The sequence below is a fragment of the Heterocephalus glaber genome, unplaced genomic scaffold (assembly GCF_053883595.1).
Source record: "Heterocephalus glaber isolate CG9 unplaced genomic scaffold, H.glaber_assembly_v1.0 deba00001481, whole genome shotgun sequence".
Taxonomy (NCBI): Eukaryota; Metazoa; Chordata; class Mammalia; order Rodentia; family Bathyergidae; genus Heterocephalus; species Heterocephalus glaber.
In genome coordinates, this window is record NW_028258317.1 from 52,646,586 (window position 1) to 52,669,242 (window position 22,657).

General features: G+C 37.0%; 1 protein-coding gene across 4 annotated transcripts in view; it reads left to right on the plus strand.

The window, feature by feature from the left end:
* The window catches only part of Cfap95 (cilia and flagella associated protein 95), a 204,424-nt gene that overhangs the window by 93,652 nt on the left and 88,115 nt on the right, over positions 1 to 22,657 (plus strand). For all 4 annotated transcript variants that reach the window (XR_015440114.1, XM_021252729.2, XM_087184091.1 and 1 more), the window contains one exon: positions 11,816 to 11,873. Coding sequence is in view for 3 of the 4 variants with exons in the window: in XM_021252729.2 (XP_021108388.2) it covers positions 11,816 to 11,873 (58 nt within the window). In the remaining variant the exon portion in view is untranslated. The remainder of the gene's footprint in view (positions 1 to 11,815; positions 11,874 to 22,657) is intronic.

The window sequence follows — 22,657 nt, forward strand, 5'->3', positions numbered from 1 at the left end:
ATTGATGATTTTTTGTCTTTCTTCTCTGCAAGCCTTATTAGTTGGCTCCAAACACCAATCTGTTCCAGAAAAGAAGTGAGAAAGTGAAGAGTTAAAGGAAATTCTCTCCAGGATCTTCATCCTACATCTATTGTATGGACTGTGGCATGGCTTGACTATGACATTATTTGCAGCTTCTAGGTAGATGAAAATAGGGAGAAGGAAGGTTGGAATGGGTGTTTAAAGGATCAATCTACAAGCCACAACATCCTAGGGCTGAAAATAGCTGCAAGGGAATCACATAGCTCAGCTGTGGAAGGTGAGGATAGGTTTCCAGGTAGAAGTGACACCTGAGCTGATATTAAGTGATACTACTAAGAACCCCTGAAATGTTACCAGAAACCTCTGCAGTAGGCCTCAGTCTCCTGCTCAGTGCATGATGCAAGTCTGAGGCGGGGGGGGGGGGGTGACAACTAAAAGACAAAACTAAGAGAGACAGAAAGCAGGGCCAGGATGACCAATGCTGGTGCAACTGACACAGGTGCTGGCCAGTCCAAGCCACTGATTTATATTGGTAATCAATTGGGGTAAAGGTGAGCTATGTGCAAGGGCAGCACTACATGCAAGGATGCGCAGTTGTGCAGTTTCTATGAAAATGTAAACAAGGCTCATAAAAGACAAGGCAAAGCATTCTTGAATTAGGACCAGAATAGACAAAATATATGGTTATAATTAGAACATTGTCCTTCTAGTTAAGGTTTTAGTTGTGGGAATGGAATTTGGGTGCGAGTTACTCTGACCTTGGCACAGGTTTTGGCTGGACTCGTTTCCAAAACAAGCCAGTTGTGGGGTTAACTCTTTATAGCCTGTACTGCTTACAGCTTGCTTTGAGGATATATCGGTATTGCAGTCTCTTGCAGCTTTTGTTCTCATAGTATAAAGATGGTTGCTATGGCTCCAAACACCAATCTGTTCCAGAAAAGAAGTGAGAAACTGAAAAGGTAAAGAAAATCCTCTCCAGGATCTTCGTCCTACATCTATTGAGTGGATTGTGGCATGGCTACCCTTGACTATTACATCATTTTCAGCTTCTAGGGAGAGGAAAACAGGGAGGAGAAAGGTTGGAATAGGTGTTCAAAGGACCAATGTATAAGCCACAGCATCCTAAGATGAAAATAACATGCAAGGGAATCACCTAGCATGGCTGTGGAAGAGGAAGAAAGGCTTCCAGGTAGAAGTGACACCTGAGCTGATATTAAGCATGAGCTGGAGTCAGCCAGGACAACAGGAGGCCAGAGCACTATGGGCAGGGCATAAAGGACACAAAAAGGCGGGAGGAGTGGGACCTATGATGGGGATGGCTGGCTCACAAAGTATAAGTCTGTAGCAATGACAGCTAAAGGTGGAGCAGAGATGCAGGCCCTGAGAGCCATGTTAAGGACCTTCAATTTGACCATGCAGGCAACATGAAAGATTTTTTAGCATTGGGTAGAAATGATCATATTTGTGTTAAGAAAGCAGAAAACAGATGGTTAGGCAACTGAGACTTCAGTCAGGAAAGAAGTTCAAGCTTATCAAGGCATGACATAATGTGAGGGCCTGACTTTAAGCAATAGCAGTGTGCAGGAAGAAGGGTTGAGTTTTGGTGCATTAAAAAAGAAAAATTGACACATACTTGCTGACTGGTTACTTATGCAGGTAAAGAAGACTTCAGGTTGATACCTAGGCTTCTGGCTTAGGCAACTGGAAGGAGATGGAGCCATTCACTGAGGCTGTAAAGATGGGAGGAAGAGTAAATGTCAGAGAGCAGGTGGATATTTGAGACTGAGGCCCAAGAATCTGATCCAGTCTCAAATGCTAACCTAAATATTTGAACTGATTCCTCTGCCTCTAGTCTTTTCCTGGTTAATCAATTTACTACCCTGCAGTTTCTTCAAAATGCAGAGAACAATATCCTTCCCCTGTTGGAATAGTACCATTACAGTATAGTTTTCTCTTCTACTGTACATGAACTTACTACATGTTTGACACAGCTAAAGGCTTTGCATCCTTGATTTCATTTCATTTTCATCATTTAAGATAGATACTGCAGGGCCGGGGATTTAGCTCAGTGGTTCCGCTGCCTGCCTCACAAGCACAAAGTCCTGAGTTCGATCCCTGGTACCAAAAAAAAAAAAAGATATTGCAGCTATCCTCATTGAAAAGGACTCACAGGGTGAAGCAAGTTTCTAAAAGTCTTTCACATAGTAAGTGCCTGGCCTGGGTTTTGTTTTTGTTTTGTTTTGTTTTAATTGGTACATTTTTAAATAAAGTGTGCCTCAATAAAATAAATTTTATAAGAAAAATGTATGCTACCCAAGTCAAAATTCTAAGCAGTTCTTTCAATCTGCACACACCTGGACTCATTTTTAAAAAGCAAAGAAAATTTTAATAAACAGATATCTTCTCACTTTAGTGTTTAGCTACAAGTTTTTTAAATTATTATTTTGGGGGGGCAGCGGGGATCAAACTCAGGACTTTGCTCTTTCGAGGCAGGCGCGGTGCCACTGAGCTAAAATTAATTTTATTGGTACAATTTAAATATACATAATGATCACATTCATCAAAGGGAATTTGTACCTGTACACGGTATATCTTGATTCTTCTTTTTCTCCCAATCTCCCTCCCTCCCTTAAACCCCCTCTTATTTACAAAAGTTTTGTTTCCATTTTTTCCTTCTTTTCTCAATTTTTTCTTTTCCCCCTCTCCTCCTTCACAGTTTCCCTTTCCTTTTGAACAGATTCTTCCTATTTCATATTATCTATTATACATTTTTGTCCTTATTTACCCTTTCAGTTTCTCATACCAGAGAGACAATGTGATATTTACACATATGTGTCTGGTTTATTTCACTTAAGAGTGTAGTCTCAAGTTGCATCCATTAAGCTATAAATGTCTCAAGTTTATCTTTCTTTATGGCTGAGCAGTACTCCATTGTATAAAAAAATCCATATCTTTTTATTCATTCATTGGTTGATGGGTATTTGGGTTGTTTCCAATATTTAGCTATTACAAACTGTCAATATAAACACGGGTGTGCATATATGATTGTGGTATGGTGTTTTTAATTCTTTGAGAATATACTCAACAGGGGAATAGCTGGGTCAAATGTGATCTCTAATCCTAATTATTTTTAGGAATCTCCATACTGATTTCCATGGTGGTTGCACCAGTCTGCAGTCCTACCAACAGTGGAGCAGGGTTTCTTTTTCCCCACAGTCCTGGCAGCATTTGTTATTGGTTGATGTCTTTTCTTTTTCTTTTTTTTTTTTGTACCGGGGATCAAATTGGTTGATTTCTTGATAGCAGCCATTCTTTCTGAAGTGAGATGGAATCTCAGTATTGTTTTAATTGCATCTCTCGGATGACTGGTGATGTTAAACATTTTTTCATATATTTATTTGTCATTTCTACTTCTTCATCTGAGAAGTGTCTACTCATTTCAGATGCTCATTTTTGGATTGGGTCTTTAAATTTGAGAGGTCTGACTTTTTTCAATTCTTTGTATGTTCTAGATATTAGTCCTTATCTGAGGGACTACTGGCTAAAATTTTTTTCCCACTGTGTGTGTTGTCTCTTCACTCTTTTGGTGATTTCTTTTGTGGTGCAAAAACTTTTTAATAGGATGAGATCCCAGTTGTTGATTCTTTGCACTATTTCTCGTGTAGTTTGGGTTTTGTTCATGAAGTCATTGCCTACCCCTACGTCCTCAAGAGTTCTACCTAGTCTCTCTTCCAAAAGATTTAGTGCTTTATGATTTTAATTTAATGCCTGCTGAGAGACATGGGTCTAGTTTACTCTTCAGCATGTATAAAGCCAGTTTTTCCGGCAACACTTATTAAAGAGACTAACTCTCCTCCAGTGAATGTGTTTGGCAGCTTTGTCAAAGATAATGTGCCTAAGTGTGTTTGGTGTTGTTTTCACCTCTTCTAGTCTGTTCCACTGATCCTCAGATCTGTTTTTTTCTGGCCTTTTTAATTAGTCTGGTCCATTTGACTGCAGGGCCTGTTTCTTTAACCACTATATTCCATTGCATTTTGTGCTTAAGTATATGTGGTGCTTCCTGTCCTTCAGAGGTTTTTATACATGCATTACATGTTATTCCATTCCTCCTAACAGTCATACAAGGTCACTGGGATGAGTATGTTCTTCATTGTATAGAGGAGGAAATCAAAACACAGAAACAATCAAGGAATCTGATTCTTCAATAAATTAATCCATTTTATTCTGTAAATATTTATGGATCAGACACTAATGAGAGGAATTAAGATATAAAGTGTGTAAGGGACTTTCTCCAGGCTCTCTGACAGTTTAAGGGCAAAGCAGAAACTAGAATTTGGGCATCACAGTTCTGTATTTTTGATGGGAGGGAAGGACTGCTTACAAAGAGTCTTGGGATCTTAGCAAAGTGCTTGGATTGGATCAAGAGTAACAGCAAATTCAAACTGTCCTCCAATTCACCTTTCCTCTCTACCTCCTACCCACTAGCTTCTTAGAAATTGGTTTCTAAAATATAGGTCTGGCATTTAGCAGCTGTGGAAGAGCTATTAGATTTGATTTGTGATCTGTGTAACTTCATTCAGAAGGTAGAAGTAGGAGGAAATGACAAGGGCATCCATATCAGCTGCATATAAGATCTTTTTTAAAAAGGATAGTTGCTGTTAAGAATGGGTTAGAATTTCCATGAGGGCTCATAGCTTTCCTCCTCTCCCCCTACAACATGGAGACTCTTGGGCCCTCTGGCCCAGGCTTTTCTAAATAAAGGATGACATTCTACGGCTGCTAGTGATTGTTTCCATGGTGATGGGGTCCCGGTATAGGTTTCCAGGTTCTTGTGTTCCATGAACCAAGAATTGGATGTGTCATGTAATGGTAAGGAAAAAGCAGCAAAGTTTAATGAAGTTTAATCAAGCAATTGTATGTTCAGAGGGAGCAGGCTTGCGCTGGTGGAAAGGAAAATGGCGTGAGCGCTGAATGTGTTGTTGGGTGTAAGAATTTAAAATGTTGTTCTGGGTCTAGGGCACCTCTCATTGGGTCTTCAGAGCATGACTGACAACGTGATTGATGGGGTGCTGAGTCATGTCAGCTGTATCTATCATGCAAGTCCTTTCCCATAATTCACTCTGTTATAATTGGATGTATGAGATGCAGTCCACATGTGTGAACTTTTAACGATCTCCAAGTGAAGAAAGTTTACTGTAGGTCAGTAGTGGTGAACCTTTGGCACCTGTGCTTCAGTGGGGCTGTTTGTATCATTGAAAGCTTTAAGGTTTGCCATCACTGCCAGTGTCATGCTGGAAAATCTAGCACACATGTGTCTTATCTCTACCTCCATGTAGTAGACCTTAGGACAAAGGTCTGGGAGTTGGCCCTGGAGTATTGCCCAGGTTCAGGTGAGTGGTACCATAACCACAGTTGTACTATCTGTACAGATATTCCTTATTTAACAACCTGCCTGGTTAACAACTGTTCGGACTTACAATCTACTGTAACCCAACTTACAACCCTCATTCATGCAAGAACATGAATGGCAGTGTGGCTTTATGGTGGTTCCTTTTACAGGACAGCACTGTAATTTTTGCTGATTATATAGTACAGTACTGTAGTTTTATGTTCTGTCATATGTTATAGTACTGCAGGTAAGAATTATGCAAGTAGAAGCAAAGTCATCCAGTTGGAGTTTCTTTTGGCCATTTCTTTGTTCTGAATATTGCATTGCACATACTGTACTATCTACAGTTCTTTTAGCAAACCATTTGGTTAACAGCCTAGTTGTAGGAACTCAACTTGGTCATTAAATGAGGAGTATCTGTATTAATGAGATTAATTTTAAATGAATTCCCTGCTTCTTTGAGGCACTTAGTTGGATTCACATACCTAGATGGGACCCTGTATTTGGGTCCCCTTGTTCTCACTGTCACAAAATTGGGTGAGAAAATAGATGCTCCTCCTCCTGACAAGAAAGAAAGAAAAGAGGAACAATGAAAGAAAAAGAGAAAGAGAGAAAAATAAATAAAGAAAGAAAGAAAGAAAAAAGAAAGAAGAAAAATGACAAGGTTCTTCTAGGTTTAAGAAACTGTGATTCTGGGGATCTGGGTAACTCATCTCATCACCAATTCACACATTACTTCTGGTGCCAGCGGAGGGGCAGATGTTTTAAATAATCCCATGGTTCTAACAATAACTTGAAAATCAGACCTTTTTTCCTTTCTTATCTTACCAAACACCTTTAGTGGTTCTCTACCTCATAAAATGTCCCACAACTGTGCCCTGTAAAGGTCGAAGAGGGCATGTGTGGCAGATTCTGGGTGGTGCTGGGTGAAAGCCAGCTGTCTGCTTTCCAAGCACCCTTACAATGTGACATTACCCTGGTAAATTTACTAGCATCTGCTCTTCAGTTTTACACTTCCAGAAAGACCATTTTATCTGTGCTTCAGAATTTATCTGACTCATGGAGATGGATTTTTGCTCATTAAACTCACAAGAAAAGCCAGAATTCTAATTAGTTAATTTATAATGAGAAATAAAATTTTCAAGCACACTAGACAGTCATGTCAGCCTCATAAAAGCAGTCCCTCTCTGTAAGAAACCATATGAGAAGCCAGATTATAATCAGAATGTGGTTCAGTGTTCAGAATCTGAGCCAGGGGAGTTGGTTACATGATTACAATGATTAATGACCTTAGAGTCTGATTGTCTCATTGTAATAGGACTCTTTCAGTTGTAGATGACAGGAACACAATTAAAATAATCTAGGGCAAAAAAGGAGAGTTTATTAAAAGGGTACTAGAGAACTTCATAAAGTCTATGGTGGAGCTTGACTTCAGAGTTAACCGGAATCAGGGCTAGAAAACTGTCCAGATTCTCTTCCTGTTGGCTACATACACTTGCTCTGAGGATCAGCTTCTTCCACATGGAGGGAACATTACATCCCTTGGTTCCTTTCATAGACAAGTGACTGGCCCTTTCCTGTTTCTATCAAAAAAGGGACACTGTAAAGGCGATCCCTAACCATTTGTTGGTCGAGGCTGATATTTGGACCTACCAGCTATTAACAAGAATGGGAGTGGCAGAACAGAGGCACCTAGCATAGGCTTGGTCCTGGGGCTTCCAGATATACTAACTTATTGTTCTGGACTGCCCATGAATCCATTTGGTGCATAGACATTGATGTATCCCAGCTCTGCTTCCAGAAATAGATCTATTTATGAGCCATGACACCTCTTCCCTAGGTAGACAATATTGCTGGGTTATAAGACATATGATGTTCACTTTTGGTTTTGCAAGATACTTCCTCTAATAGCATATGAATAACACACTTCTTAATATCTTTGTAAAATTGTGAAGATTTAAAATTACCAATCTAATGGATGTGAAATGGCACTTCATTTCTGTTTTGTTTTGCATTTCACTAATTACTGGTTTACAACTGAATTTTAAGACTGAATATGTTTTCAAGTATTAATTAGCCATTCTGGTTTCTTCAACTGTGAAAGTGACTGTTTTTAGTCTGTCAATTTTTCTTTTGGGATTTCATCTCTTATAGACTTGCAGTTTTACAAAATTAATTATGGGTACTAAATCTGTTTTGGTAAGGTATTTAATGAGTATCTTTCTCCAGTCTATGACTTTTCTTGTGACTTTACTGATTGTGTCTTTTGATGAAGAGACATTTTAAATTATAATTTAGTCAAGATCTATATATGAAGTCAAACTGTAAACCTTTTAGAACATTTATATATGTGAAAAACATATAATATATGGAGTAAATATGTATACTTTTATTAGACTAGCAAATCAGCAGCATTTGATCCAACTGATATTTCCCAACTAATTTATGAAGCTATTTTTATGTTGTACCAAATTCTTACACTTAAGTAGGTTTATTTCTGAGCTCTATATTCTATTTTACTGGTCTATTTGTATATTCCTGGACTGATACAACAATTACTCTGGCTTTGTATTAAGCCTTGACATCTTGTAGCATAAGTTTAACCATTTTATTCTTTTTCAGAGTTATCTCTACTCTCTGTGGCATTTTATGGAGTCCTATAACTGTTAGGATTGTTTGTCAATTGGACTGTTTGGGTTTGGATTGACAGTGAGTTAAATTTACTAGATGGAATAATTGCCATCATTATATTGAACCATCTCATCCATAAATAAAGGAATTATTTTATGTCCAACAAATTTTGTAATTTTTCCTGTATAAATGTCTTGCATATCTTCTTTTGTATGTATTCTTACAGGAAACTTAAAGATATTGTTATAATGATAAATGAAAAATTTCCACTTTAATTATGCTTTCTAATTTCTTACTGCTGGTATGAGTATGCTATTTTGTATAATCGTCTTGTATCCAACAACCTTGTTGAACTAGCTTGTTGTTACAATTTATAGATTCTCTTGGATTTAAATAATTTAGGCAATCTTTTCACCTATGGAAGAGGAAAATGTTTCTTCTTTCATTCCAATTATGATACTTCTTTCCTTTTTTCTTTTTTAAAATTGCATTTTCTAGGCTCTGCAGTACAATAGGCTGATGGAGGTCTTCTGTCACTCACTGGTTGGGACTATTTCTGGGGAAAATTTTCATGGGGTTAATTTTTTGTTTCTCATTTATTGTGTTTTTCTCATAGTAATGTTACCCTTTTCTATTTATTAAGTATGTTGGCTTTTCCTCCACCATATAAATAATCACAGGGAATTCTACCTCAGGGAAATGAGAAGTTGGGGAAGTTTGCTCAGTATTTCAGTTCAAGAGTGCCCTCTTCTGTTAGAACACTAAAGTTTTATTAATGACACCTGTTGATGGTGGTGAGAAGTGAGAGGGAGGTCTACTGATAATGTGATAATATCTTATAGTTTTATGATCTTTAATTTCTGGTGGTTTTCTTCTTAACTTTTTTAATCTTCCTAGTCACTCTTCTCTTTCCCAGAAGCATTACCATCCACTACTGCCATTCTGGACCTTCATACTTGGAAAACCGTGGCTCACATGCTCTTATCTCAAGCCCATCCTCAGTACCACCCCCCTTCAAGGAAGGACACTTCTTTTTGGAGGTGATGTCCTCTCTGTCCCATCCTCCCTAGGCACCTTTTCCTCTCCTCCACAACATCTTTGCCTCATTCAGTTCCAGCACAGGCATTCTTCTGGCTCTACTGACTGGACTGTTCTACTTGCCTATATGTAAAGTGAAGTTCGTGATGTCAAAAGACAAAATTACAGCATATTTAAAGATTCAAATTGGCCTTTATTTATACTTTAGAATTAAGCAACATCTCATCCTATAAAATAAAATGAGTGTTCTGATGAGCTGAGCAGAAAATTTTGGTTTTATAGGCAGAGAAAGCTAAAGAAAGCAGAAACAGAACAAAAAGCTGTTGTTTCAAAGTTATTTTCCTTGTGAAGATTAAGCCATAGGGGAGTAAACCTGGCTTTTATGGGGATCTCCTCTCTCGCTCTCTCCCTCTCTCCCTCTCCCTCCCTCCTGATTTCTTGGGAATAAATTAATTTTAGCTTAGTGACATGGAATTAAGCATGAATGAATCCTATTTACCACTAATATTTTCTGTTCTCCATTGTGCTTTGCATATAATGTTTTGTTGTTGACGTGTGTGGTTTAGGAAAACAGACCTATATAGAGATTTGGATTTAAGGAACCAAAGGGCTAAGGAATGGGTTATACTCTTCCTCTATGACTATAGATTTGGCATTTTGTCTTTGTGATTCTGTCTCCTTCTGCCTTATATATATTGTTAGGTTATTGACTTAGGATTGTTATATATCTTCTCGGTGACTTGTTCCTTTGTTCAGTGAGTAATGATCTTTATTTCATTTTATTTATTTTTTGGTACTGGGGATCGAACTTGGGTCCTTGCATTTGCGCAGCAGGAGGCAAAACCACTGAGCTAAATCCCCAGCCCCATGATCTTTATAACTAGTCATTTTTGTCTAAGTCCTTTATATGTTATTAATATAAAATTTTTTCTTGGTTAATATTTGCTATATACACAATATTCATATACTTTTACTTTCAAACTTTGAAAGTATGTTTATTTTAGATATTAAATCACATAGTTGAGATTTAAAAACACAGCTTGATTTTCATTTTTTGTGTGACAAAATGTTTTCACTGATGAGTGTAACCTATTTATTTTCATTGTGATTACTGAGGTACTTAATTTTATTTTATGATTTTAATTTATCTTATGATCAGAAATCACTTTCCCTATACATTTTAACCTCTTTTCCTTTTTCTTATTAGATTGGTATCTCTCCCAGTATCTATCTCTTACCCCCTTATTTGCTGGTTTGAAAGTTATGCTTCCAATTTCTGTTCTTTAGGTCATCTGTACTCAAAATTTAGTGTGCATTGGAAACTCCTGGGAAGATTGTTGAACTACAGATTTTTGTGATTCCACCTACAGATTTTCTAATTCAGTAGGTTTAGGGTAAGACCCAAGTACAGTTGGCCCTCATATCCAAATGTTTCACATGCACAGATTCATTCAACCATAGTTGAAACATTTTTTGAAATATTGAAACAATTATGTTTATACTGAATATATACAGATTTTTTTCTTGTCATGGCTCCCTAATCAATACACTAGAAGAACAATTTACCTAGCATTTACATTATATTAGGTCTTAGAAATAATTTAGAGATGATTTACAGTGTGTGGGAGGTTGTGCACAGGTTATATTCAAATACGCCATTTTACACAAAGGACTGGAGCATCCACAGACTTTGGTATCTTCAGGGCACCTGAAACAAGTCCTCCTTTAATACCCAGGGATGATTGTAGTTGCATTTTTATTAAATTCCCAGATTCTGCTGTGACCCTGAGAACCACGCCTTGAGACCCAGCAGAAATAGTTGGTTACCACCAGTTTAAATACGAGCAATCTATATGTAGCTCATCTACTTTGTTATTATTTTGAGATTTGTGTTGAATTCTCTAAGAAACTAGATGGTGTCTTTGACCATCTACTCCTAGAATATTGACAAGAATAGAAGTGGTGTTTTCATTTTTCATTGGAGAATAGTTTTTGTCTTACACTACATTCCAAACAAAGAAATTTTTGTGCAAGTTTCTTTGTGCTGGTAGTTGGGCTTTCTCTGGTCTCAAAAGTACAGTCTTTTAGACTCTTCATTGTAAATTAGACTTTAGCTCTTTGCCTCCTGTGAACCTAAGGCCACTTCTGTTGCCCTTGACGTGCAGTTACAACTCCACTTCTAGGCTTGAGGCATCAGCTTTTATGGTTTCCCATTGTAGTGCGTGTCCTTTTCATTTTTAAAGCTCAGGGTTTCCCTTTGAGCTTGGCTAGGCTTGTACACTTGTGTAGGGTTTAATGCAGCATTTCTGTGGGTTTAATGGGGTGATGGCTAGGGATGCTTCATGATCTCAGCCTACCTAGCTGTCTTCTATTATCTCTTCTGTTATCTCTTCTATTATCTCTTCTGTAACCCAGCAGAGAAGGGGAGTTATGGGGTCAAAAAGAGTAGAGTCAAGGGAAGGTGGTAGAAAGACTTGGTGGAATGCAGAGCACCTGAGCTCAGGGGCTTGGAACTTGATAGCCACAGACATCATTAGTGCAGAGCAGTAGTAGGTAGTGCTGACCTAGAAGTAATTTGAAGGGGGGGTACTTTACGGTGGTGGGTAAAATCATAAACACACTGGGACAGCTGTGGATTTCAAACATTTTCCTAAGACCAGTCCTTCCAGGAATGTTATTCCCTATAACATATACCACTGAATCATTTTTTCTCAAATATTGACTTATCTCTTTCAGGTATGATTTGACAACATACAAAGAAGATTATGCTCCACCCTATGAGTATCAACCACGTGTGAGTACAAGAACATATTCTAATATCTGTTTAGGTACTTTTTAAAAAAAATTCTTTTATTGGTATATTTCAGGTATACAATACATTTACATTTCTCATTGGGAACTTGTACCTTTACGTGATGCATCTTGGTTCTTATTTTTTCCCCATTCCCAGCCCTCCCTTCACCCCCTCCACCCTTCCCTATTTACAAAGACTTTGTTTCCATTTTTCCCATTTCTCATAAGTTTTCCTTTCCCTTCTTTCCTTTCCCCTGCCCCTCCCACTACCCCTACCTCTTTGGACCTTTTCTTCCTATTTCGCATTATCAATTATTCATTCTAATCATTGGTACATTTTAGGTATACAATATAATGACATTCATCATTGGAAATTTGCACCTTTACATAATTTCTCTTGGTTCTTATTTTTCCCCATTCCCCTGCCCTCCCTCCAACCCCTCCATCCCTCCCTATTTACACAGACTTTGTTTCCATTTATTCATTTTCTCATATTAATTCCATTCCCTTCTTTCCTTTCCCCTCCCCCTCCCACTTCCCCTTACCCTTTTCCCCTTTTCTTCCTATTTCACATTATCTATTATACCTTTTAGTCCTTATTTACACTTTCAGTTTCTCACACTAGAGAAACTATTTGGTATTTACACATATGTGTCCTATTTATTTCATTTAAGAGTATCACCTCAATGTGCATCCATTTAGATATAAATGTCTCTAAATTCTTATTTTTTATGGCTGAGTAGCACTCCATTTTATTAAAAAACCACATTTTCTTTATCCAGTCTCCAGTTGATGGGCATTTGGGCTGTTTCCAAGTTTTAGCTATTACAAATTGTGCTGCTATGAACCTGGGTGCACATATATCACTGTGGTATGATTCTTTTAATTCTTTGGGGAAGATCCCCAGCAGTGGAATAGTGGGGTCAAATGGGACTTCCAGTCCTAGTTCTTTGAGGTATCTCCATACTGATTTCCACAGTGCTTGCACCAGTCTACACTCCCATCAGCAGTGGAGCAGGGTTCCTCTTTCCCTACAGCCCCGCCAGCATTTGCTACTGGTTGATTTCATGATAGCAGCCATTCTTTCTGGAGTGAGGGGGAATCTCAGTGTTGTTTTCATTTGCATCTCTCAAATGACCAGTAATGTTGAACATTTTTTCATGTATTTATTTGCTATTTTTACTTCTTTGTCTGAGAAATGTCTGTTCACTTCAGATGCCCATTTTTGGATTGGATCTTTAAATTTGGGAGGTCTGATCTTTTCAAGTTCTTCTTTTTAAATTCTTTATTTTTTCAGGGGCCAGAAACAAACTTTTATTGCAAAATAAGGACCATTATGTCACAGGGAGGTCAGATCTGGCCTCTTTCCTAACAGTGGGCCTTGGAAGCTAGCCCTCACTTCGTCCTCTAGCTCTTCTAGGGGGTCTAGAGGGGACCTTGATACAGAATAGGGGCCTTGAGGCTGTATATGGGTGGGGAGTGGGGACAGGGACCACTGTAAACCCCGGAACATAAGCAGGTGGGGGGGGGGTGAGCTATTTCTCAAGGAGTTCCGTGTCCAGGGTTCGGGAAGATTGGGAAGTGTTTATATCTGGGAAAATGTGAGCAAAAAAGATGCCTAGAGAGGGTGTATGTGGAGGACAAAAGTGAAACCCATTTTCGGATTGGGTCTTTAAATTTGGGAGGTCTGATCTTTTTAAGTTCTTTATAGAGTCCAGATAGTAGGCCTTTGTCTGAGGAACATCAGGTAAAGATATTTTCCCACGTTGTGGGTTGTCTCTTCACACTACTGGTGGTTCCTCTTGCTGTGCAGAAGCCTTTTAATAAGAAGAGATCCCACTTGTTGATTGTTTGTGCTAGTTCACGGGCAACTGAGGTTTTGTTCATAAAATCTTTTCCTACACCGATGTCTTCAAGGGTTCTACCTAACCTCTGTTCCAGCTGGTTCAGTGTTCTATTTTAATATTTAGATCTCCAATCCATTTTGATTTTAGTTTAGCGCATGGTGAGAGATACAGGTCTAGTTTTAATCTTTGGCAAGTTGAAACCCAATTTTTCCAGCACCATTTATGAAAGAGGCTATCTTTTCTCCAGTGAGAGTGTTTGGCTCCTTTATTGAAGATGAGATGGCTGAGTGTGTCTGGCGTTGTTTCTGCATCTTCTAATCTGTTCCACTGGTCTTCAAATCTGTTTCTTTGCCAGTACCATGCTGTTTTTATCACAGTAGCTTTGTAGCATAGTTTTATGTTGGGGTCTGTGATACTTCCTGCCATGTCTCTGTTACCTAGAATTGCTTTGGCTATTCAGGGTCTCTTCTTGTTCCAAATGAATTTTTGGATTGTTTTCTCAAGGTCGGTGAAGTATGCTGCTGGGATCTCAATTGGGATTCAACTGAATCTGTATAGCATTTTTGGAAGTATGGCCATTTTCACTATATTGATCCTTCCTACCCAGGAGCAGGGGATGTCTGTCCATTTTCTGATATCAGCTTCAATCTGTCTTTTCAGAGTGCTATAGTTTTCAGAGAAGAGGTCTTTGATTTTTTTTTTGTTAGGTTGATTCCTAGGTATTTCCGTTTTTTGGATGCTATTGTGAAAGGAATTATTTGCCCTATTTCTCTCTCAGTGAGTCTGTTCTTCGTGTAGAGGAAAGCTATTGACTTTTTCGTGTTGACCTTGTATCCAGCTACTTTACTGAATTTAGTTATTAAGTCTAGAAAATTTTTCGTGGTGTTCTTGGGGTCTTCTATATAGAGTATCATGTCATCTGCAAACAATGACAATTTGACTTCTTCATTTCCTACCATTATTCCTTTTATTTTTTTCTCTTATCTAATTGCATGGCTAATGTTTCCAAAACTACATTGAACAAGAGTGGTGATAGTGGACATCCTTGTCTTGTTCCTGATTTTAGTGTGAAGGATTTCAGTTTTTGACCATTTAGTATGATATTGGCTGTTGGTTTTTCATAGATGGCTTTTATCAGTTTGAGTATCTATTCCAATATTTTATAGGGTTTTTATCATAAATGCATGTTGGATTTTGTCAAATGCTTTTTCTGTATCTATGGAAATAATCATATGGTTTTTGTCCTTGGCTCTATTGATATAGTGTATTACAGTGATTCTTTTGCATATATCGAACAATCCCTGCATCCCTGGGATGAATCCCACTTGATCAAGGTGTATGATCTTCTTGATGATCTTTTGCATTGTATTTGCCAGAATCTTATTAACGATTTTTGCATCTATGTTCATTAGTGAGATTGGCCTATAGTCCTCTTTTTCATTTGGGTCTTTCTCTGCTTTGGGGATCAAGGTGATGCTTGCTCCCACGAATGAATTCGGGAGTACTCCTTCCCTTTCAATTTCATTGAAGAGTTTTAACAGTAGTGGCAGTAGTTCATCTCTAAATGTCTTGTAGAATTCAGCAGTGAAGCCATCAGGGCCTGGGCTTTTCTTAGTTGGTAAGTTTTTAATTACGTTTTCAATTTCATTGGTTGATATTGGATTGTTCAGAATTTTTAGGTCTTCTTCGTTCAACTTTGGTAATTCATATGTATCTAGGAATCTGTCCATTTCTTCTGTGTTGTCCATCTTATTGGCGTATAGGTTCTGGAAGTAGGTATTGATGATCCTCTGGATTTCTGCTGGGTCTGTTGTCATTTCACCCTTTTCATTCCTAATTGCATGGATTTGGGCCTTTTCCTTCCTTTTTCTGATAGGGTTGGCTAAGGGTTTGTCAATTTTGTTTATTCTTTTGAAGAATCAACTCTTGGCTTCATTGATTTTTTTTGTATTGTTCTCTTAGTCTGCATTGCATTGATTTCTCCTCTGATCTTTATAATTTCCTCCCTTGTATGAGCTTTGGGGTTGTCCTGCCCTTCTTTTTCTAGAATCTTGAGGTTGAGCATCAGGTTAATTGGACTCAATCTGTTTTCCTAATATGTGTGTTCACTGCTATGAATTTCCCTCCTAAGATTGCTTTCTTTCTGTCCCATAGATTCTGATATGTTGTATTGTCATTGTCATTTAATTGAAGGAACTGTCTGATTTCTTCTTGAATTTCCTCTGTGACCCATTGGTTATTCAGAAGTGTGTTGTTCAATTTCCATGTGTTTATGAAATTTTTTGAGTTTCTTTTGCTATGGATCTCCAGTTTCATTGCACTATGGTCTGATAATATACAGGGGATAACTTCAATTCCTTTGCATTTACTTAAACATGTTCTATGTGTGAGTATGTGGTCAATTTTTGAGAATGACCCATGTGCAGCTGAGAAGAATGTGTATTCTGATTTTGTGGGGTGGAACACTCTGTAAACATCTGTTGAATTCATTTGTTCAAGAGTTCGATTGAGTTCTAGTATTTCATTACTTATTTTTAGTCTAGTTGATCTATCTATTTGTGACAGTGGGGTGTTGAGGTCCCCCACTACAATTGTATTAGCGCATATATGACTTTTTTTTTTTTTTTTTTGTACCGGGGATCGAACTTGGGTCCTTGCAGTTGCGCAGCAGACGGCAAAACCACTGAGCTAAATCCCCGGCCCCTGCATATATGACTTTTGATGTCCGTTAGTGTTTGTTTTATATAGTTGGGCACACTAGTGTTTGGTGCATAGATATTTATGATTGTCATTTCTTCCTCTTGGATTCTTCCCTTTACAAGGATGTAGTATCCTTCTTCATCTCTCTTAATCAGTGTTGGTTTGAAATCCACTTGATCTGCAAAGAGGATAGCTACTCCTGCTTTTTTTCAGGTTCCCATCACATGGAGTATTGTTTTCCACCCTTTGACTTTCAGTCTATGAGTTTCCTTTTGAATTAAATGTGTTTCTTGTATGCAGAATATTTTTGGATTTTGCTTCTTGACCCATTCTGCCAGTCTATTTCTTTTGATTGGTGAATTGAGACCATTAACATTGATGGTTATAACTGATACATATTGACTTTTCATTGTCATGACTTTTTCTTTTGTTGGATTGTCCCCCTTTACATTTAATTTTTTGTCACACCTGATGGATTCATTTTGCAGGGCTTCCTGGGGTTTGATCCTCATTGTCTGTTCCTAGGATATTGTGTAAAATTTTTTGGAGGCTGGTTTGGTATTCACAAAGTTCCTAAGGTGCTCTTTGTCATGAAAGTATCTTATTTTTCTGTCAATTTTAAAAGATAGTTTTGTAGGGTACATCAATCTGGGTTGGAGGCTGTTTTCTTTTAGGGCTTGGAATATGTCACTCCAAACTCTTCTTGCCTTTATTGTTTGTGTTGAGAAGTCTGCTGTGATTCTAATGGGCTTTCCTTTGTATGTGATTTGTTTCTTTTCTCTAACTGCTAGTGGAACTTTGTTCTTCTGTTGTGTTTCTGGAATCTTAACAATTATATGCCTAGTTATAGATTTTTTTGATCAAGGCTATTTGGAGTCCTATATGCCTCATTTATCTGTATGTCAAGTTCTTTTCCCATGCTTGGGAAGTTTTCTGCCATTACTTGTGTGAACAGGTTTTTTTATGTCATTTGCACTCTCTCCTGTTTCTTCTTTGACTCCAATCAATCTTATGCTATTCTTCTTTGCCTCATCTAGCAGCTGCTGGATTGATTTCTCATGGTCCCTAACAATTTTGGAGCAGTTTTTCTTTTCCTGGTCACTAATTGCAGTCTTATCTTCTGTATCTGAAATTCTGTCCTCACATTGGCTCATTCTGCTGTGTAGACTTTCCATGGAGTTCTGGATCTCCTAGAAATCTATTTTCATCTGTTTTATGGATTCCATTTGTTTCCTATGTTGGGCTTCCATCATGTTCCTCAGTTCCTCTCTAGATTTATTAATCATGTCTTGTACTGTGGACATTATCTCTGCTGTTATATGAGGAAATATTACTGATTTTATTTTTTCCAGATCCTCTTTTGTTGCCAGTTCAGGGAGTCCAGGTGGTTGAGTATCAGATTGTTCCATCTCATTTCCTTTTGGGGTTGCTGTAGGTGATCTGGAAGTCTGGTTTTGAGACTTGTTTACGTGTCTTCTCATTTTTGACCTGGGCAGGGCAGGAGTGCTGTTGGTGGCCACATGGCTCACCTCCTCTGAGCTGCGAGTGGTAGGACAGTGGCTCAGATGCCCCTTCCCCTGGGCCAGGAGTGGTGGGATGGATGGTGGCCTGGAAGTTCCTTCCTCTTGGCTGGGAGCAGCTGGATGGATGGCAGCCCAGAAGCCCCTACCCGCTCTATTTATGTACTTAAAGTGACTTATTACATGCAGTTTCAATTCAATCTTGGGAAGAAAAGAGATTCATGATGTTTTATATTTATTTAGACATATTACCTGTTTGTGAGAATCAATAGAATATGTTATGGTTATGATTTAATTTTGGGAGTTTATAGATTTTGGAGGGAAAATACTGCAGTGTCCAAACACCAGTCACTTTCTTCTTCATCTTGCTTATTATCCTTCACTTAAAACCTAATTTTTATCTGGAATAAGAACCTACCTGTGTGTTCATTTGTATTATATGGACAAATATAGGTATGTGACCTAATTTACCTCTAGGGAATGTGTATGTTGATTTTTAAAAGTACAGTTTGCAATATGAATATATTTGTACTTAGAATGTGCATATTTCTTAGAATGTGTGAAGCCATGGGTTTGATAACCAGCATTACCGAAACAAACAACCAATAAGAACAACAAAAAAAAGAATTATACCACAGAAACAAAAAAAGCTACTTCCTATTAGCCTTTCTTTAGAAGTCTTACCAGTGGTGCTGGGGATGTAGCTCGGCGGCACCTCCCATGTCTTGAAAGCACAACATCCTGAGTTTGATCCCAGGTACCAAAAAAAAAAAAAAAGAAAGAAAAAAGGAAAAACGTCTTACCAGTGGAATGGACATGGGATAGAAATAAGAGATTTAATGATTAATAAATGAGAGAAAAAAATCATCTTATCATTAGATATGTGACTACTTAGGAGAACCAAGATATTAAACTGAGAAGTAATAAAAATGAATAAAATAATAGCATTCCTTCATATCAGCACTAACCAGTTACAAAGTTGTAAAAGAAAAACTCATACAAATCATTTTAACAATCCCAACTTAAAATATTTGTATAAGGAAAATTTTACTGAAATCAATAAAACAACAACAAAAAAAGATGTGATAATTTATCTCCCAAGATGGTGGACTTTCCTGTGTGCACAAGTTACTTTTTCAATGAGAAGTGACTGTTCCTGAATCTGGCTGTCAGGTCAGTGATATGATCAGTAGAGTGTGGCAGCAGTGACTCTCTGCCAGATGTAAGCCTCACCTTCATTAAGAGGACTGCTTCCTTCTCTTGAAACCCTGAGCAACCACGTGAAAAATCCAGGCTACACTGTTAGAGAGATGCCATGGGGAGAAATGCTAAGATGTTTGATTTACGAGCAAGGAAGCCATCTTGGGCTTCCAACTTGTTTAAGCCTAGCCTGTAAATGCAATTGCCATGTGACTGCCACTCTTGAGAGAACACAAGAGGTTGAAACTATTAAGTTTGTTTGTTTAAAAAAAAAATCAAAAAGTAATTGAGGGAGAAATCTTGACTGAAAAGGAATGGTTACCACTTTAGGAGAATGGAAAAGTAATTATAAATTAAAGTTATAAATGTAATATAATTATAGCCAAAACCCCTGTAGGTTTTGTTTTCTATCCAAATTTAAGATTCTGAGAATTATTTGAAAGTGCACATAGATTAGAATAAAAATTTTAGAAAAGTGGCAAGTAAAGGATTTATGACATTACCTTTCTTATATGTTATATACTAACATTCAAGTCATGAAACAAACATAACAGCTTACAGATTGGTATACTTAAAACATACAAAATTCATGCTTACCTGCTGGAAGAATATTAAACACCCTAGAGAAATGAGCAAAGAACACCCTTAGGCAATTTTCAAGGTAGGAAATGTAATTGACTAATAAATATAAACAAAAGACCAATTTACAGACAATGAAAGATGTGAGTTAAAATAATGATTGTTTGCTTGTTAACGTTGGAAATATTTTTAGAAATTTATGATACTCAGTGGGATGAAGATGGAGTGAGACAGGTAATTTTATCTGCTGCTGGGCCAATTGCAAATTGTTTTAATCTTCCTGGAAAGGAATTTGGTGATATGTGTTAAGATGTTATTTGACCTAATAATTCTTCTAGGAACTTTTTCCAATGAAAAACAATTCAAAATAGGAATACAATTCATGTCCAAATATTCTAGTTACTGAATTATTTATAATGGCAAAACTTCAAAAGTACCTAAATTTTTAGTGTTAGGAATAATGTTAATTAAAAATGTGATAATCACATCATAAGATACTATGCAGCTTTTAAAATGTCCATATATTATTGTTTGTGTCATAATAAATCTTCATTGAAGGTTAAAAAAATATTAAGATATAAAATTATGTAGCTATTTACCTAAACTTTGTGAAGACAGAGAATATGTTAAAACTGAAGAAGCTATAATAAAAATGCTAGTTAAGTCAGCCATTGAATGTTGAGATTCTAGGTAATTTTCTTCATTTATACTTTTTAGAATTTTCCAATACAACAAGCATTACTGTTTATTATTTTAAAATGTATTTCGTATTTACATAGGAATTGACTATCTTTGACCAAAAGAAAGTTGTGATATACCTAATTAAAAACTCACAAAATTCAAAGGACTACATATGATAAATGTAAAGAATGTAAAAATGATTAAGATGTAATATGTATATGTACCAATTCCCCAAAATGAATGTCATTATTATGTATTGCAAACATATAAAAAATAAAAAATACATATGGTTAACATGTTATACTGTACATTTAAAAATGGTTAAGATGGTAAAATTTATGATTTCCATAAAAATAAAGAAAAAAGACAAAAAATAAAGAATGTGATACATATTCTCAGAGCACATAAATCTTAGCTATTGTGTTATATATTCATGATTTTGACATTTTAAAAATTATTTCTAATATTTCTGTCATTGCTTATTTCTGTGTTAACTGCACAGCATGCCACAACAGTTGTTTGAATTTATTACAGGGTTTTGTTCATTCACTTCTACCTTCTATGCCAAAGTAATTGATATTGAGGCATATTTTTAGCACTGCTTCTAATAACAATGCTTGTGTTAAATTGTAACAGCATACAAAAAGTATTTTAAATCATAATAACACTGGATGGTTAAAAACCAGCAGAATAATGATTGAATTCTGACAATGAATTTACCATGAATGTAAAAAAATGTACAACTCACAAATACTGACAAGGCAAGAATATTTGTTAACTTGCTAGAGACTTTACTATGCAGCCTTAGAATAAGCTTCTTTCACTATTGATCCTACTTAAGTACTGGATTTACATTATTTCAAATGTTCAAGAATTGAAATTTCATTAATTTTTGTATTACTATCTCTTATATTTGCCTAATGCATATTTGTATAAAAATGAACAGAATTATAGGAAGTAAACGGACTGCAGGTTACCACTCCATATCTCTCAACATAGACAGGGAAAGACAGGATTAGGAAGCTATGAAGTCATTTCCAAGGAAAGGAAATGGAGAAGAACTGCAGGCTATTTCTTCTGAACTCCACTTCTTAAGCTGAATGTTTATCACAGCTCATCTCCATTTGAGTTAAAGACACTTTCTGTCAAAAGCTTTTCCATTTCCAAAGAACCAAACACAGAACAAATCACAAGGTAGGTACATTAGTAGGTACCTTAGAGGATTTATCTAAGATTGGCTATTGGGCATGTGAGTTTGTAGGAGAAGGGAGCTGAGGATAATGATGGTGAGTTGTCTGAATACACTTAGAATGTATAAGGAAAAGAATTAGTCAGGGACTTCCAAACTCAGGAAGTTAAAGGGTGAAAGGAATGAAAATCTTGATTAAAAAGAGAACAAAATGAAGATAGGGAAGGGAGTGAGAGCTAGGAGATGAAGAGGTCATGCTCATAGGGGTGTACTGGAATCTACTACTTCAGAGGCAGGACAGTTCTGGAGAAAGGTAGATGCTAAGTGGAATGAGTGCAGTGTGGATGAAATCCATTAACTTGACAGAGAAGGAATGGCAAAACAGTGTCGACTAGATACAGAGTGTGGATGTCAGAAATTAACCTACAAGGAGGCAGGACTGAGGAGGAGGGGCCGAGACTTTGGGTCAGATGACCAAGCCCTCAGTAAACTTCAGGAGCTTCTGAAGTTTGATGTCTCTTGGTAGCCGTACACCTACCATTTGGTCAGTATTAAGTGGGAACTGCCAATTGGTTTCCATAAATACAGCTGCCTTTTTGGTCTTTCCAAGCATACAAATGTTTTTAAACCAAAAACTTGCAGAACCTCATTCATTCAGAGGTAGAAAGCTGAGGGGATTTTTAATGGAGAATTACGTTTTAAAGTTAGCATGTGTTCCAAATGGATGCCATGTAAATCTGAGCTCAGAATAATCACTCATAAGCCTTGTATACAGAATAAAATGTGTTTTTTTAAACACATTTTTTACCTGGGAAAGTAAGGCTGAAATTTAACTAGGTAACAGTCCAGGCACTATGATTTTCTTCATTACCTTTATTTCAGTTCTATTTTCATATTTTTATTTTACTTTTTATTTTTATTTTTGGTACCGGGGATCGAACTCGGGTCCTTGCGCTTGGCAGCAGGCGGCAATACCACTGAGCTAAATCCCTGGCCAGTTCTATTTTTATTTATACTGGATCTGAACATATCCACTGTTTATTTTTTAAATTAATTTTATTGGTACATT